This window comes from Macaca nemestrina, chromosome 7 (genome assembly GCF_043159975.1).
Source record: "Macaca nemestrina isolate mMacNem1 chromosome 7, mMacNem.hap1, whole genome shotgun sequence".
Lineage (NCBI taxonomy): Eukaryota > Metazoa > Chordata > Mammalia > Primates > Cercopithecidae > Macaca > Macaca nemestrina.
This window is the reverse complement of record NC_092131.1, coordinates 36,302,861-36,318,214: the sequence shown is the minus strand read 5'-3', so window position 1 is coordinate 36,318,214 and position 15,354 is coordinate 36,302,861. Positions and strand designations below refer to the sequence as shown.

At 37.1% G+C, this 15,354-nt stretch overlaps 1 protein-coding gene across 15 annotated transcripts in view; it reads left to right on the top strand.

Moving 5' to 3' along the window:
- The window catches only part of LOC105494308 (signal induced proliferation associated 1 like 1), a 410,938-nt gene that overhangs the window by 320,919 nt on the left and 74,665 nt on the right, over positions 1-15,354 (top strand). For all 15 annotated transcript variants that reach the window (XM_071099945.1, XM_071099943.1, XM_071099944.1 and 12 more), the window contains 3 exons: positions 4,180-4,354; positions 12,167-12,270; positions 15,154-15,311. In XM_071099945.1, the coding sequence (XP_070956046.1) occupies positions 4,180-4,354; positions 12,167-12,270; positions 15,154-15,311 (437 nt within the window). The remainder of the gene's footprint in view (positions 1-4,179; positions 4,355-12,166; positions 12,271-15,153; positions 15,312-15,354) is intronic.

Sequence of the window (15,354 nt, the reverse complement as noted above, 5' to 3'; positions counted from 1 at the left end):
GTTCTCATGGTTTGTGCTATCCCAGTGGCCACCTTCTGGCCATGATACCAGGGAAGATGGGGTAAAATGCAAAACTTCTGAAGAAGACTCTGAGATCTTGGTTATTCACATCTCTTTCTTCTGGTACAGGACTGTGACTTTATCGTCCATCTTTCCAGGAAGTTATGGCTGTTTAAGTCAGATTGCAGTGTCTGTTTTTAACTCTGTGTTAAAATACCTACCTTATGAGAGGAAGAACAAATGTATGTACTGTTGGTTCCCAGCTGTGGAAGCTCACATCACTTTTAGTAGGTGTTGAAAGACCCCTTTACTTTGTTGAGATTCAAGACCTTCATCTCAAATATAACCTTTATCCTGTTAGACTGACCACCATCACTTTTGTGTGTACAAACATTTATTGAGTGCCCAACACTTCCCTCAGTGCTCCATATGAACAGCTGATCTGCAGACATGAATTATAGCACCATTGCTAAATGACCCAGAGGTTATCCAAAGCAAAATGCTCAACTGTGGATAACCTAGCCTGTTCCCAGGAGGGCTTCTGGCGTCATCGTAACTTTATTTTGATCATTACCTTAAAGTATTGTATATGTAGATCCATAAGCCCAGGTAGGTATGTTTGTGTGTTTCTCAGACAATAAATGCTGTTTTATATAACCTCAAAACAATCCACAATCCCCACATCATGGCTTTACAACTCCATGTACATTTGCTCCTTCTCTTAGAAAGTTCCTGATTACATTTACTTCTCCTTGTCAACATCTCATTCTGTCTGGGAGCATGGCTGCTAAGGACTGTAGGAGCTGAGTTCAGCTCCCTACCTTTGATCTACCTTTGATCTACCTTTGATCTACCTTTGATCTAATTGGAGTAGAAATCAAGATACAGTCATATTGTCAACTTTGAGGATACAGCAAGTGACATTTGGCATGGTTTCAAACCAGAGGAAATTTGACATTCTTAGGAATTTCCTAATCCTCTTAAAGGATCATTCCTTTCACAACTGGCAAAACCAGTTTGTTCTGTCAGCAGGTGGAGCTCACTAGGGTATATAATTCAATCAAAGGAGGCACATTGTCCTTGAATTCTACTTGTCCACTACTTTGGGGGAAGTTTTCTTATCTTCTTTCTGCAGGAAACTTTTTTTTTTTTTTTTTTAAATAAAAGAATCCTTTTGAGTGTGGCACAATGAAATCTTAGGCCTCTATCTAAGAAGTTTTAAGTAGGCACCCACAAATTCAGTGTCACTGTAATGCTTTCCATTAGTCAGGGTGACTTTTATTTTATACTGTTGCAAGCAAAGGCTGTTCTGGGAGGCATTGCCAGACAACATGTAACTTAAAGCCCCTTCCTGTCTACAGATTGCTTGATCTTTTTGTTCTCCCTGGAGGCAGAGAGTCAGGTAATGTTCTGCCCTGGAATCTGGCTGTATTAAGGACCTCTTTTGTAATAGACATCGAGACTATCTCTCCCTTTTTATTTGTTGAGACCTAATAGGGTACTTAGCTCAATTCTAAAGCCAAGATGAAACCTTTACCTGTGGGAGCGTTTCCCTCTAAGCATTAGCCACATTCAGCCATTAGAAGCAGGCCAGCTGAGAAAGGGGTTAAATGTCAGTAGTGTGCAGAAGTTTTACCCTGATTTTTTTTTTCTTATGTGTGCTATACAAAAGTGAACTAAGTCTCAAATGTGTTCCTGTTCATAATCAAGGTAACGGTAGGTCGGGTTGTATGCTATTTTAAAAATATTCCAGGCCAGGCACAGTGGCTCATGCCTTTAATCCCAGCACTTTGGGAGGCCGAGGCAGGTGGATCACCTGAGGTCAGGAGTTCGAGACCAGCCTGACCAACATGGTGAAACCCCGTCTCTACTAAAAATACAAAAATTAGCCAGGGCTGGTGGTGCATGCCTGTAATCCCAGCTACTTGGGAGGCTGAGGAGGGAGAATCTCTTGAACTTGAGGCAGAGGTTGCAGTGAGCCAAGATCGCACCGTTGCAGTCCCGCCTGGTCAACAAGAGCGAAGCGAAACTCCATCTCAGAAAAAAAAAATATATATATATATATAATCTAGTATTCGTATATCCAGTTATTTACAAGTTTCAGACTTGGAACCTTACCTTCCTCCCACCAGTGCAGGTAAAATAGAGTCAGGTTGATAGGATTATGGAACTCCAGGAACTCTTCTGTCTATGCACAATGCAAAGGCTGTTGAGCTTTCTTCTCAGCTAAGCAGGGTGCAGGGGAGGGAGACAAAGCAAGCAAAGGTTTTGTTTGTTTGTTCATTTGGTTTTTCCCCTATGACATTTTTTGTTATCACGATGTGAACCATTTGGTTTGGAAAGCTGAAAATGGTAGTTCAGTTTCATAGTCCCTTAATATAAAGTGGCAGGGCTGGCTGTGTTTTAGAATTCAGGAATTTTCAGATTTTAGAGGGATAATAAAATGTATGACCCATATAGTCATATTCCCAATGAGATCTGGGGCAGTACCCCACAATCAGTTATGCAGGGGAAATACGAATATTCACACAAAGATGAATAAATTAAAAGTACTAGTGTCAGTGTCAGCCCCATATCAAGTTTTGCTGCCAAATGTGTTTGCCTAAATTTGGTTTCTACCTTTAAACTTCAGAATTGCAAATAAGAAGTTGTAGACATATGTTGCAGTGGTAGAAATAGAGCAAGACAAACCTGGTTGAGTCCTGGTGATAGTGGAGCTGAGTCACAGAACTGACAGTGTCTTCTCCCTACTGTACTACTTCCTCTCTCTTCCATTCTCTGATCTCTTTGCTCATCTGTCAAACAGGGGTAATATTTGCCTTGTGGGCTATTGTGAGAGTAAGAATTTAATGTATGTTAAACACTGCACATAGTGCTTGGCATATGGTAGATATTCAATAAATGTTAGCTATTAAAATTTCACCTCTTCTCTTCCCCCTTTTATTAGATAAAACCTTACTGATGTGGTGGTTGTAATGACACTCTGGAAATAGGATAAAGTGATAAGAATTGTCCCAATGTCATTGGAGAATTCAAAGTCCAATTTTTTTTTTGGAGACAGTTTTGCTCTGTTGTCCAGGCTGGAGTATGTGGCACAGTCATGACTCACTGCAGCATCGATCTCCCAGGCTCAAATGATCCTCCCATCTCAGCCTCCCGAGTAGCTGGGACTACAAGTGTGCACCACCACACCTGGCTATTTTTTGTATATTTTGTAGAGATAGGATTTTGTCATGTTGCCCAGGCTTGTCTTGAACTCCTAGGTTCAAGTGATCTGCCCCCATCAGCCTCCCAAAGTGCTTGGATTACAGGCATTAGCCACTGTGCCCAGCCCAAAGTATACATTTTTATGTTGAAAACTCATTGCTTGTTAAATGATCAGTAACAGCTTAAAATTTGTTTGCAAAATGACAGAACTTTTCAATGATGAATAAATGTTTTGATTAATGTTATATGTAAATCTCTTAATCCTTCATTTTAACTGCATTTGAGGAAGAAATATTTGCCGTGAGCTGATTTGCCATTATGAGGCCTCTTTTAAAGTTTCTCTGCAGACACTCATCCTTTAGAAAACTATTTGAAAGAGAAGTTGCTCTAAGTGCAGTATTGATGATAGTAGTGCTGTAACAAAGACATAAGCAAGGTTTATAATTTAATATATTGGGAAAAGGGTATTGGGAGATAAGTCTTTTCTAATTTTACAAAAAAATACTGCAAAAATATTAGTGGACCTTTTAGTGCAAAACAGTTTATTTTAAAATATGTTTTATAAAGTAGACCTCTGCTTTTAAATTTGTAAAGGCCTCGCTTTTAAAAGGGGGGACACCATAAAAAAAGAATTGCCTTTAGTTATCAGGATTTTTTAAAATAACCTCATTTTGTACTTTGTAATTGATTAACAGAAGTTTCCTATAGTACCAACAGATCTGTTCTAATGATGCATGATCTTTAAATACAGGAAATTTTCATTTATTTCTCTGGCCTTTTCTCAATTCATGGAGTTTATAGATACTTGCTCCACTTTATTTTTGGATCAAAGATGGAAAACACAGAAGGATTTCAAGAGAAGAAAGATGTTAACTATTTTCTGGGCATGTGCCCTATAGGACCTTTTAGCATTTGAGTGGGACAGAGTGGATCTGCCTATATTTATATGCATTGTATTACCTGCCTTCACAGCTGAACTACCAGCAGAAAGTAGGCATCATGTACTGCAAAGCTGGACAGAGCACTGAAGAAGAGATGTACAACAACGAGTCAGCTGGCCCAGCCTTTGAAGAATTCCTCCAACTATTGGGAGAGCGAGTTCGGCTCAAAGGATTTGAGAAGTATCGAGCACAGCTTGATACCAAAAGTAAGAAATACTTACACCCTCCTCCTAGGCTTATTTTCCTCCTGTTGTGCTGTTGTGCATCTGCTAAATTATCCGTAAAACAACATTGCCATTTATTGCAGAAAACTGCTGGTGATGGGTGAGAGAAAGCCAGAGAGGGAGGATGTAGCACCAGAACAGTTGAAGATCATAACCAAAGTAGCTAGAATTAGACTCTAAAAAATATAGTGTTGTCAGAGGTGTGTGGATGAAGTGGGGCAGTGACACAGATCATGCAGAATTCCTCCTGGATATCATTGTGTAAATTTCATTACATTTAGCCAAATGTTAGGGTGATTAAAAACTCCAGAAACTTACAACCATCTGAGTGTAAGACTGGAATTTTTGACTTCCATTAATTCATTTCATAGTCTTCATGTTTATATATGTAGTCAACCTTTGTTTTTGTTTCTTTGTATTGTTTTTATATCTAGGATTTTTGTTTGTTTCTATTATTATTAGTCACAGTCTACTTAATCTCTGAGAAAATGGCTTTTTAGCTTTGGTATTAGTTTAGCTCATAAAATGTGTTGATTAAAAGCATGATAATGAAACATTCTGTTTAACTATGGTGCATGAACCTGAAAGGTTGTCCATGCCCAGTCCCCATGTTGTCAGTAAAATAGTTAACATTCTCAAATGCCTGTTTTGGTTAGCTGGGACTAACCAAAGAGTGTTTTGACTTTTGCTATGTGTCTGTGTGAAAGCAGTTTTAAATTTTATCTTTAAATTCATCCATAGACACCTGTGACCTGTTTTTCTTTGAGAGGGTCTTTGGATTAGCACATCTGTATTGCAGTCTATAGTAATCTCTCTGATTTTCTGTACAGGAAATTAAATAAGGAGTTGAGTCATGAAAACAGAAAAGCATTCATAAACTCCACTGCAGGGAAGAATTTCCTGTTGCCATGGTTTTGCTGTTGCCAACTTGGAAACGACATGCAAGAGAGACTATTAAAACCCATAAATAGCCTAGCTGCTTAAATATTATTTTAACATTCTATACTCTGCTTGCAACTGCATAAAGATGTTAAATTTCAATATGCCCTTAAACTCTTTTTATCCAGGTATTCTGATATTCACCCTGTACAGCTCATTCATGTTGCCCCCATTTGTTGTGCTGTGTAAATTATCACTACCACAAAGAATTATTGAAAGGATCTGGGAAGAGAATGTGTAATAAGCTCAGTGATACTATAAATGAATGGTCAGATTGGGAGTTGATAAGATTGTGTGTTATCTGTGATGAAGGGTGATGTGAGAAATGTATAGCTAGGGTATCATTAAGCAACATGACTGTAAGTCAGGCAGTGGAAGTAGTAAGGCAGTGGAATACACAAAATAAGCACCCTGTGCACAGTTTGCCCAATTATCCCAACAACTGCAAAGGCTAGAGGGGGATGAGCCTGGATTAGCAAACAGCCTCTTACTGTAGTTTTGGAATTATATAATACATTCAACAGGGAAAGATTCTTTTTCACTGAACTACTCTCCTTTAAGTAGTTCAACTTTATGAGGCATGTCTGACCTTTCAGGGCATATTTCCTGAGAAGGATTCACAGAAAAGTGTCCTTTTCTGTCCTCCTAAAATGACACATTTCCTAAAATGAACGAAAAGTAGGAAAGTATTCCTACTCTGAAGCCCCAAAGAAGACAGTATGCAAAATCATCTCTTTTACTCCAAGCTTATGAATAGGGGCAAAAACTAGAGTCCATTCATCATGCCATTCAAACCTGCATTAAATAATAGCAGACCACCAAAATAGGCAACAGCCAGCCTCTGTACACCTCAGCTGCCTGCTACTGGGCGTGACACTACTAGAGATAAGACTTTGTTCTATGTGCTGTGATGTAATCTCACCATACTTAATCTAACTTTATTTTGTGTCAAGAAACTTTGAATATAATTCTTTTTCTGAAAAAGTGCTTTTCAGAACAAATGTTCAAAGATCATTCCCACTGTAGATGTCACTTGAATCTATGGATTTGTAGTTTTTATCAAATTAAAATACTATTTGCTATTATTTCTTTATTTTTTCTGTCTTACCTCCCGTCTCTCTGAGACTCCAATTACACGTATGTTATGTCACTCACTAGTGTACCACAGGTTAGTGAGACCCTGGTTCTTTTTTTTCCCCCAACCTTTTTTTTCCTTCTGTGCTTCAGTTTGGATAATTTCTATTAATATATCTTAAAGCTCCTTGTGTTTTTCTTTTCTTCCATGGTGTCTTAATTCATTGTTAATCCAATCCAATGAAATTTCCATTTAAGATATTGTATTTCAGGGCCAAAAGTTGCATTTGATAATCTTTTTAAATGTCTTCTATTCTCACCTCATTAGGTTCACACTGTTCTTCAGATCCCTAAACACATTTATAATAGTTGTTTCAGAATGTTCATCTGCTAATTTCATCGCCTCTCTGATTTTCGGTTTTTTTTTTTAATGGGGTTCCTCTGCCTTGGGTTATATTTTACTTCCTCACATGTCTGGTTGTTTTTGATAAGATAATGGATGTTGTAAATGTTTCATTGTTCAGTGTCTTATTTTTGTTATCTTCTTTAAGTGTTGTTTTGTTTTGGCAGGCAGTGAAGTTGCAGAACAGCTTGATTTTTATGAGTCTTATTTTTAAGCTTCGTTAAAGCATACCTAGAGTAGCTTTTACTCTGGCTCACTTAACCCTACTACTAAGGCATGACTTTTCTTGCACCTCAGTACTTGAATATTCAATGAAGTGTCTACTGTGGCTGCTCAGAACTCTAATATCTCCCAACCCAGTGTGAACTGTAAAATTATTTGGCTTATAATCCGTTGGTAGTTATTCTTTCCCAAATATTTTGTCTTTGCTTGACTTTTGGAATTTATGCATATGTAGCTTACTGTCCAACTCAAGACTCAAAGGGACCGCTATTCAGGTTTCTGAACCTTTCATCTGATATTTCTTTCTCTTTGGTATTCTGCCTAGCAAATATCAGCCACCACAGACTTCCTGAACTCTAGTCTGTCTTGGCTTCCCCCTTCAGTACCCTACTCTGTGTCACTGTCCCACAAGTACCTCAAGGTAGAAAGCCCAGGGGTCATAGGGCTTATCTTCTGCATTCTTTTTTCTCAAGGATCACTACCCAAGGCTGCCTATTGTCCAGTGTCTGCAAATAGTTGTTTGAGGTATTATATCGTTTTTTCTAGTTATTCACAATGGCATGGTGAGTGCCGTATCAAGCACTTTGTTATGGCTGGAAGCAGAAGTCCCAGATACTTTTGATATTTATGCCGTCTCATTTAATTCCTACAAACCTGCTAGATACCAGTTATCCCCACTTTACAGAATTGGCTTCTTTAGATTAAGTAACATGCCCATGGTTAGATAGCTAGCAAGCATTAGGGAAGTAGAACAGATCCCAGTAGTGTGGTTAATTAAGTGTTCAGGGAAAGTATAAATGTGGAATGAAACACAGCAAAGCCCCAAGACCGACCTTTACCCTACGTCTTCCTCCCTCTTAAGTCCTTGAACTAACAGTACTCAAACCAGTTCATGAGATAGCTCTACTTCATGCATTATCATCATATTCATTTCTCAGTATTTTTGTAAAGGAGGACGAGGCTCAGGGAAGGAAGAAGTAATGAACTATTGAACCATTTCTTCTTTTTCCCAGTTATCTGTACAGAGACCATCTCTGCATTTCAGAAAAAAGGATTTGTAACAAACAAGCAAGCTACAAATAAATATGTCACAGGCTGGAACAATTCTGCAATGAAGAAATTTTTAATAGGGGATTTTTCCTTCTTTTTTGTTTGTTTCTTCGGATGGTATAACCTAGATAACTGCCATTCCCTCACACTATAATAAATACAATAAACTTCCCACCAAGCAGTTTGTTACTTGAAAGCTGGAGACCATCCTCATTTTTAGCTGTGTATGTGGGTTATTTAGGGAAATTATTTCCTGACTGAGGTTTGTTTGTCAAGTCAGTAAACAGGAGACTTAGAAGCCCTCTGTAAAAGCTTTCCTTCAAAGCCCTGCCTTCATTAATTTGCTGCAATGTTAGTGGCTGCTGTCTCCTCCATTTTTCAGCAGTGTTACAAATGCAGTTGAGGTTCAGGATCTCAGAAGAGATGTAAGACTTTTCATAAAGAAAGATTTGGAGGCAGATCATGTGATTGTCAAGGTGACCTATAGAATGCCTGAATTTACTTATTAAGTTTTAAAGTTCTATACAAACATGAAGTAGCATTATTCTTTCATCCTTCTTCTACAAGCACATTGTCCCTTTAGAGTTGCTCAATACGCTCTTCAACCAGATAAAAAAGCATCATTTTTTTTCATTTTCCTGATAGTCATTCTCTTAAAACTTCCATAGTTTCAGGGTTTCATGGTCACTAAAAATATTATAATAAGAACATTGTATGCTTTATTCCTTAGTAATATAGTAAACAGTCTTGTTTTTAAAAAACTACAGATTCAGGAGGACATTTGCAGGTTCGTTACAGGGGTATACTGTACAATGCTGGGGTTTGGGCTTCTAGTGAATCTGTTACCCAAATAGTGAGCATAGTACCCAGTAGGTGGAGATTTTGAGGTGGAGTAGGGTTTTCCAACCCCTCCTCTCAACCTTCCTCCCCACTTTTGGACTCCCCAATGTCTGTTGTTTTCATCTTTATGTTCATGTGTACCCATTGTTTAGCTCCTGCTTGTAATTGAAAACATGCAGTATTTGACTTTCTGTTTCTGCATTAATTCACTTAGGACAGTGGCCTCCAGCTGTATCTATGTTGTTACCAGGGAGATGGTGATGTTCTTCTTTATGGTTGTGTACTATTCCATGATGTATTTGTACCAGATTTCCTTTATCCAGTCTACCATTGATAGACACGTAGGTTGATTCCATGCCTTTGCTGTTGTGAACAGTGCTGCAGTAAACAAATTAGTGCAGGTGCCATTTGATAAAATCCCTTTGAGTAGATACGCAGTAGTGAGACTGCTGGGTCGAATGGTAGTTCTATTGTTAGTTTTTGAGAAATCTCCACACTGTTTTCCATAGTGGCTATATTAATTTACATTCCCACGAACAGTGTATGTATATTTTTTCTTTTCTCAAAATCCTTGCCAACATCTGTTATTTTTTGACTTTTGAATGATAGCCATTCTGTCTGATATCAGGTGGTATCTCATTGTGGTTTTAATGTGCATTTCTCCAGTGATTAGTGATGTTGAGCATTTTTTCATGTTTATTGGCTGCGTGTATGTCTTCTTTTGAGAAGTGTCTATTCATGCTCTTTACCCACTTTTTAATGGGGTTGTTTTTTTTCTTGTTGATTTGTTTTAAGTTTCTTAGAAATTCTGGATATTAGTCTTTTGTTGGGTGTATGGCTTGCAAATATTTTCTCCCACTCTGTAGGTTGTCTGTTTACTCTGTTAATTATTTCTTTATAGCAAACATTCTTTTTGCATTCTTTCTGGTAAAGTTTAGTGTCTCTATGATGTGCATAGTAATTTCAGGATTTTGGAATTCTTCTTGGAAAGAAAAGTTTCATTATTTTAGCCCTAGTTTCATCTCTGAAACTTCTGAAACTATTCCCAAACTGTTGAAAATTATCAGCAAAACTCTATAAATCTAAAAGACCTCTGAAAAAAGCTGGTCAGATAGCATACACTGTGTGAAATGAGACATGCAGAGGACAGAGAGAAGGAGCTAGAAGTAGAAAAACAGATGATCTTCAGTGTTTTCTTCCCCAGCAGTTTTCCACTCTGGCAGTAATCCTTTTAGAACTAGACAGGCATATAAAGCACAATGTAATAAATGAATACCAATGACAATCTTTTTTTTCTGGTTCATTAATTTTGCTTAAAATTGACTTGAAATGCATGTATAAGTACACGTCAGTGGTGACACATTCACTTTAAAGTTTTAAAATGTACTAATTCATTCTATACGTATTTATAGAAAGGGTTCTTGACAATAGATAAGTTATCGATGCTCAAGACCTTAAATAGTTCAGTTGAATCCTTTGTTGTAGTAATACGCAGTTTTTTTTGTGGTGATGGTCATTAATAATTAGAAGATATTTTCTTGGATATTTATGTTGTTAACCTAGTTTTCCAATTTTTGAAAAGTAGTCTTTGCTTTGTTCTATTTTTGACTATTTTTAAGCCTTCACGTTTTATGTCAGCTTCAAAATTAGATTCTCCAACAAGCTCAAACTTGAAACTTAGAGCTCTGGAATGTCTTTAGAAAGCTGTCTGCAAGCCATAGTTGTAGTCTATTCTTAGAGCAGTACCTGACGGCAGTGGAGTTACTGCATTAGAGCTACCTGGGAGTGTCTGTGAAGAATAGATTCCCCTGTGAGGCCCCATACCCACTGAGGAGTGTTTTGGGGGGTGGGCCCTGAGAATCTGCCTTTTAATTTAGCTCCGCAGCTGATGCTGTGCATACCAAGTTTTGAGAACTACTGTTGCCTTTTGGTATATGTCAGAGAGTTTGTCTGAGAGCATCATTCTCTAAAATGCCGTCAAGTGTTTTGGACCTCAAAAAATAGGGTCAAGGCTGGGCATGGTGGCTCACGCCTGTAATCCCAGCATTTTGGGAGGCCACGGTGGGTGGATCACAAGGTCAGGAGATCGAGACCATCCTGGCCAACATGGTGAAACCCCGTCTCTACTAAAAATACAAAAATTAGCCAGGCATGGTGGCATGCGCCTATAGTCCCAGCTACTCAGGAGGCTGAGGCAGGAGAATCACTGGAACCCAGGAGATGGAGGCTGCAGTGAGCCAAGATCGCACCACTGCATTCCAGCCTGGGCAACAGAGCGAGACTCTGTCTAAAAAAAAACAAAACAAAACAAAACAAAATGGGTTGATAGAGAGTTGTTTACTTACAGTGAATGTACTTATGTTCCTTTTGCAACCACTAAGTCCAGTCTGAACACATATTCCCTTTACGTTGGGAGGTTAATAACTTTTTCTGCAGCTTCCAGTATTTGTGGGAACACTGATTCTGAAACTTTGTTAAGATTAAGGCAGTAGAGGTTTTTTTTTCTTAAGGAAAGTGAGAATACAATGTGCTTAAGTCTTAAAAAAAACTGTTAGACATTGCTGTATCACCTTTGTTCTTCAGTGTTAATGGTCTTGTTAAATTATTGTCTTTTTTTTTTTTTTTTTAAGAACAAGTCTCTTGCTTGAATTGGAAGTATTAGAAAAATGTTTCTTAACTTGATGTGTGGACAGAATTCAGGGGTCTGTGAACTTGGATGGGAAATAATTTTTTCTTTACTTTCACTGACCCCAAGTTGAAATTTAGCATTTCTGTTAATTATGGCCATAGGCAGTAAACCACAGTAATTCGTTTACCTGTGATTTCATTGCCAATAGAAAGCACAGATATTTTCATATTATATTATTTGTTGTTGCAGATATTTCAAGAGTGTGTTCATCATGTCTTCAGCATTATAGTAGATACTAGACCAACTGCTACATCTTGTTATATAAATCTTATGCAGTCATATTTAAAATTATTTGATACTGTGCGCTTCAGTATAATTTCTTTTGAACTCTTACGTTTTTTATTTTATACTTTTACAAATATTATTCTGAGAAGGGATCTGATCCATAGGCTTCACTAAACTGCCAAAGAGGATCGGGTACAAAAGGAAAAAAAATAGGAAGAACACCTGTCTTGTCTAGAATCTTTTCATCCTAAATCATTTTCTTTTCTTTTCTTTTTTTTTTTTGAGATATTTCTCTTAAAAAATTATTTTTCCTGTTATAGTCATCTCATCATTATATTTTTTTTAACTGTAGCTGACTCCACTGGAACCCATTCTCTGTACACAACATACAAAGATTATGAAATTATGTTCCATGTTTCTACCATGCTGCCATACACACCCAACAACAAGCAACAGGTAAGAGATCCTCCTGTTATCTGTGTTTTCACCGTTGTTTCATTTCCTCTAGAAGCCTAAGTGGCAAGTTTGTAAAATCTTAAACCAGAATTTAGTGTTGCACCTGTCACAGCAGCGGGAAGCTTTGTGCTTTGTGGAAGTAAGGAATAGCAAATGAGCTGAAAACAAATGAAGAGACCCAAATTTTAGGTTAACAGCCAGCTGGATGCCTTTGTGAATTAATCATTTGCTTTTCACCCATGGGGATTGAGGTTTTCATGAAATCCGAAGAACAAGTTGAAATCATTGGTAATTACGTGACTCTGCAGGGTTGCAAAGAGCATCCATGAGAGGGTGAAGTTTCATCTCAAGAGGCCAGTGCACAGAGTAGGAAAGTTCTGATGTTTCATTATAGATTTCAAAGGAGATATAGAATACTAACTTGGAAAAAAGTCAAATGTCAACAGAATGATATTCTTCCTTACCACGTTCATTGGGAGATAGCAAAGAACATAAATAACAATTGCGTATGTGCACGTCATACGCAGAGCTTCTCTTAAAATGTTCTAAAAGCTCAATGCCCAATTACTAAAGTGTAAGTGAGGTAGGAAAATGTGGAAACTAAGAGGTGACAGACTGTTACAGAGCAAACTGGAAACTGGCAGTATTGTTTTAGGGAATGTGTAGTAGTTGATTTTTAAAAATATTTTAAAATAAATAATAGCAAATTGAAATGTAAAAGAACCAGAGAGCTAACACACTCTTTTTTAAAAGCTATTACAAACTTGAGCAGTTCAGTTTTACTTCTGACCTTCAAATGGCTATGGATTTTTGTTTTTGTCAGTTGTTGTGCTAACAGAGCACAGGCCAGCTGCAGAATGAATCACATCCTCTTTTACAGAAGTTAACCAAACACTGATCTAATCTAACACTTTATCACTTTAGGTTTGATTAAATCACAAATCTGGGTAACAAAGTTTTGCCTTTCATGATTGCCAGTGTAATAAAAAAATGGGGAGCAAAGCAATGAATCAGCTATAAATGTGAAGTAAACCTGTTTTAAGATAAACTCCCTGATCTGGACTTTGTTGATAATTTGTTTTATGCAAATCCCAGATTTTAGCTCTCTTTGAAAGAAAAACACCGTGCTAAGAAAGGCATAATAAACTTATTATTCTGACCAGTCAGTAGATGAAAAATTTAAGAACATTAGCAAAATGATCATTAAAGAGAGCATAAAGACTTATTCTGCCTGATCACTTAGAAGAGAAAGATGAGATTTATAAGGGTAAAAAATTTAGTAACAAGATTGGATTGATTATTTGTAACTAAATGAGTTGAAGTGGTAGGCAGAGAAAGTTGGCATTTAAATGACAGCTCTCTAAATTATTTAATTTTGGAGTCTAATCAAGGCAAAAATGTTACAGTCCTAAATCATAATGAGAAAGAAATTGGTACTGCAACATATCAAGAAATTTTCACTCTCTAGCCAAAAAATTTATTTTCTTCTATATAGACTACTTTATGCTTGGGGAAAAAAAAAAAAAAAAAACAGGAAAAATGTATCTTAAAAAATTTTTTTGCAAGCATTTTTAATATAAATATTATTTTTCATTATATGTAGCATAAGATGGAAAAATGGATTTGTTTCTATTTGGGTCCTTTATTAAGACGTTTATTTTTATATGTCAAGCCATATTTTGAAGAAAGAATAACACTGCAGAAAATGACATAATCTGTGCAGGAATGGCATAACATGTAGATAAATAGTATTTGTTTTTGGTATGTCCAAGATCCTGAGTAGATTAATAATCTTTAATTATTGATATGTTCTGTAGAGCAATCAATACACACCAGCCTTTATTTTCATAACATCTGATTGTATATCATATTTAGAAATGAACTCAGAAATAAACCGCTTCATTAGAAGACAATTTGGGATGCTTTCAAATTCCTAAGGTTAAAAGTACATTTCCTGAACATTCTAACTGCCAATTCTCAACCCTAATCTAAAAGGCTATTGTTTCTCCCAGTTGGCAGCCAATACTAGATCACTGATTTTACTGGTGTGCAATTTGTATGCCTTAATGTCACTAGAGAATATTTTTTTGAATACAAGTTTTATAAGTACAAGCTTATGTCTAATAGGTAGTTTATGTAAATGTCACACTTAGTTGTTTTTCTTTTTTAAAAGCCTCCATATAATAAGTATGAGAAACACAAATTTTATTCTATTTTTCTTTACACTATTGAATTAACTGCTGAAAGACACTGACCTGGGATGATCTGGGGTGCCTGAGTTTGAAAGCCACCCATCCAGCACCCACTGAATGGGAAACAGAGGGTGTCCCTAAGCAGCTTTCATTGCAATTAAAGAAGCTGTTTAAACCTGAAATTTACCTGCTTTTAATTGTTGCAACATTCTGGAATATTATTCTTTTCTGCATGCCCAGCTTGTGACACAAAACATATATCAGAAAACACCTTAGCCACATTTTCTTTCAATGAAGTCAATTAAACCAGAACATAAATTACATTGTAATTATTTCAGCCATTCTCATCTCTAAAAATCTTCCCTATGGCACTTGTTTTTCTTATGTGAAAATGGAACAAAACTGTTGTTATAGAAACTGAGGATTTGGAGATGTTGGGACCTGGCATAATATGCCAGATATTGGGTAGATCTATTTGAATGGCTGTATCTTTTATGCAAATTTCAAAATATTCGTTTCCATGTTCTTCCTTAGAGGGAATAAGGCAGGCTAAAACATTGACAGTACCTGTGTAGATTACCTACCTTAACGTGTACTGATTAGTAATGAATGTTTTAATATATAAGGGAATTGGGGCGGCGGGGAAAGCAAACTATTGTCATTCATGTTGGTTGCTTATTTTTTCTTGTAGCTCCTGAGGAAGCGGCACATTGGAAATGATATTGTAACAATTGTTTTCCAAGAGCCTGGAGCACAGCCATTCAGCCCAAAAAACATCCGATCCCACTTCCAGCATGTTTTCGTCATCGTTAGGGTGCACAATCCCTGCTCTGACAGTGTCTGTTATAGGTGTGTATGGGTGTCACAGCAGGGGCGCTATGGATGTTGGCTG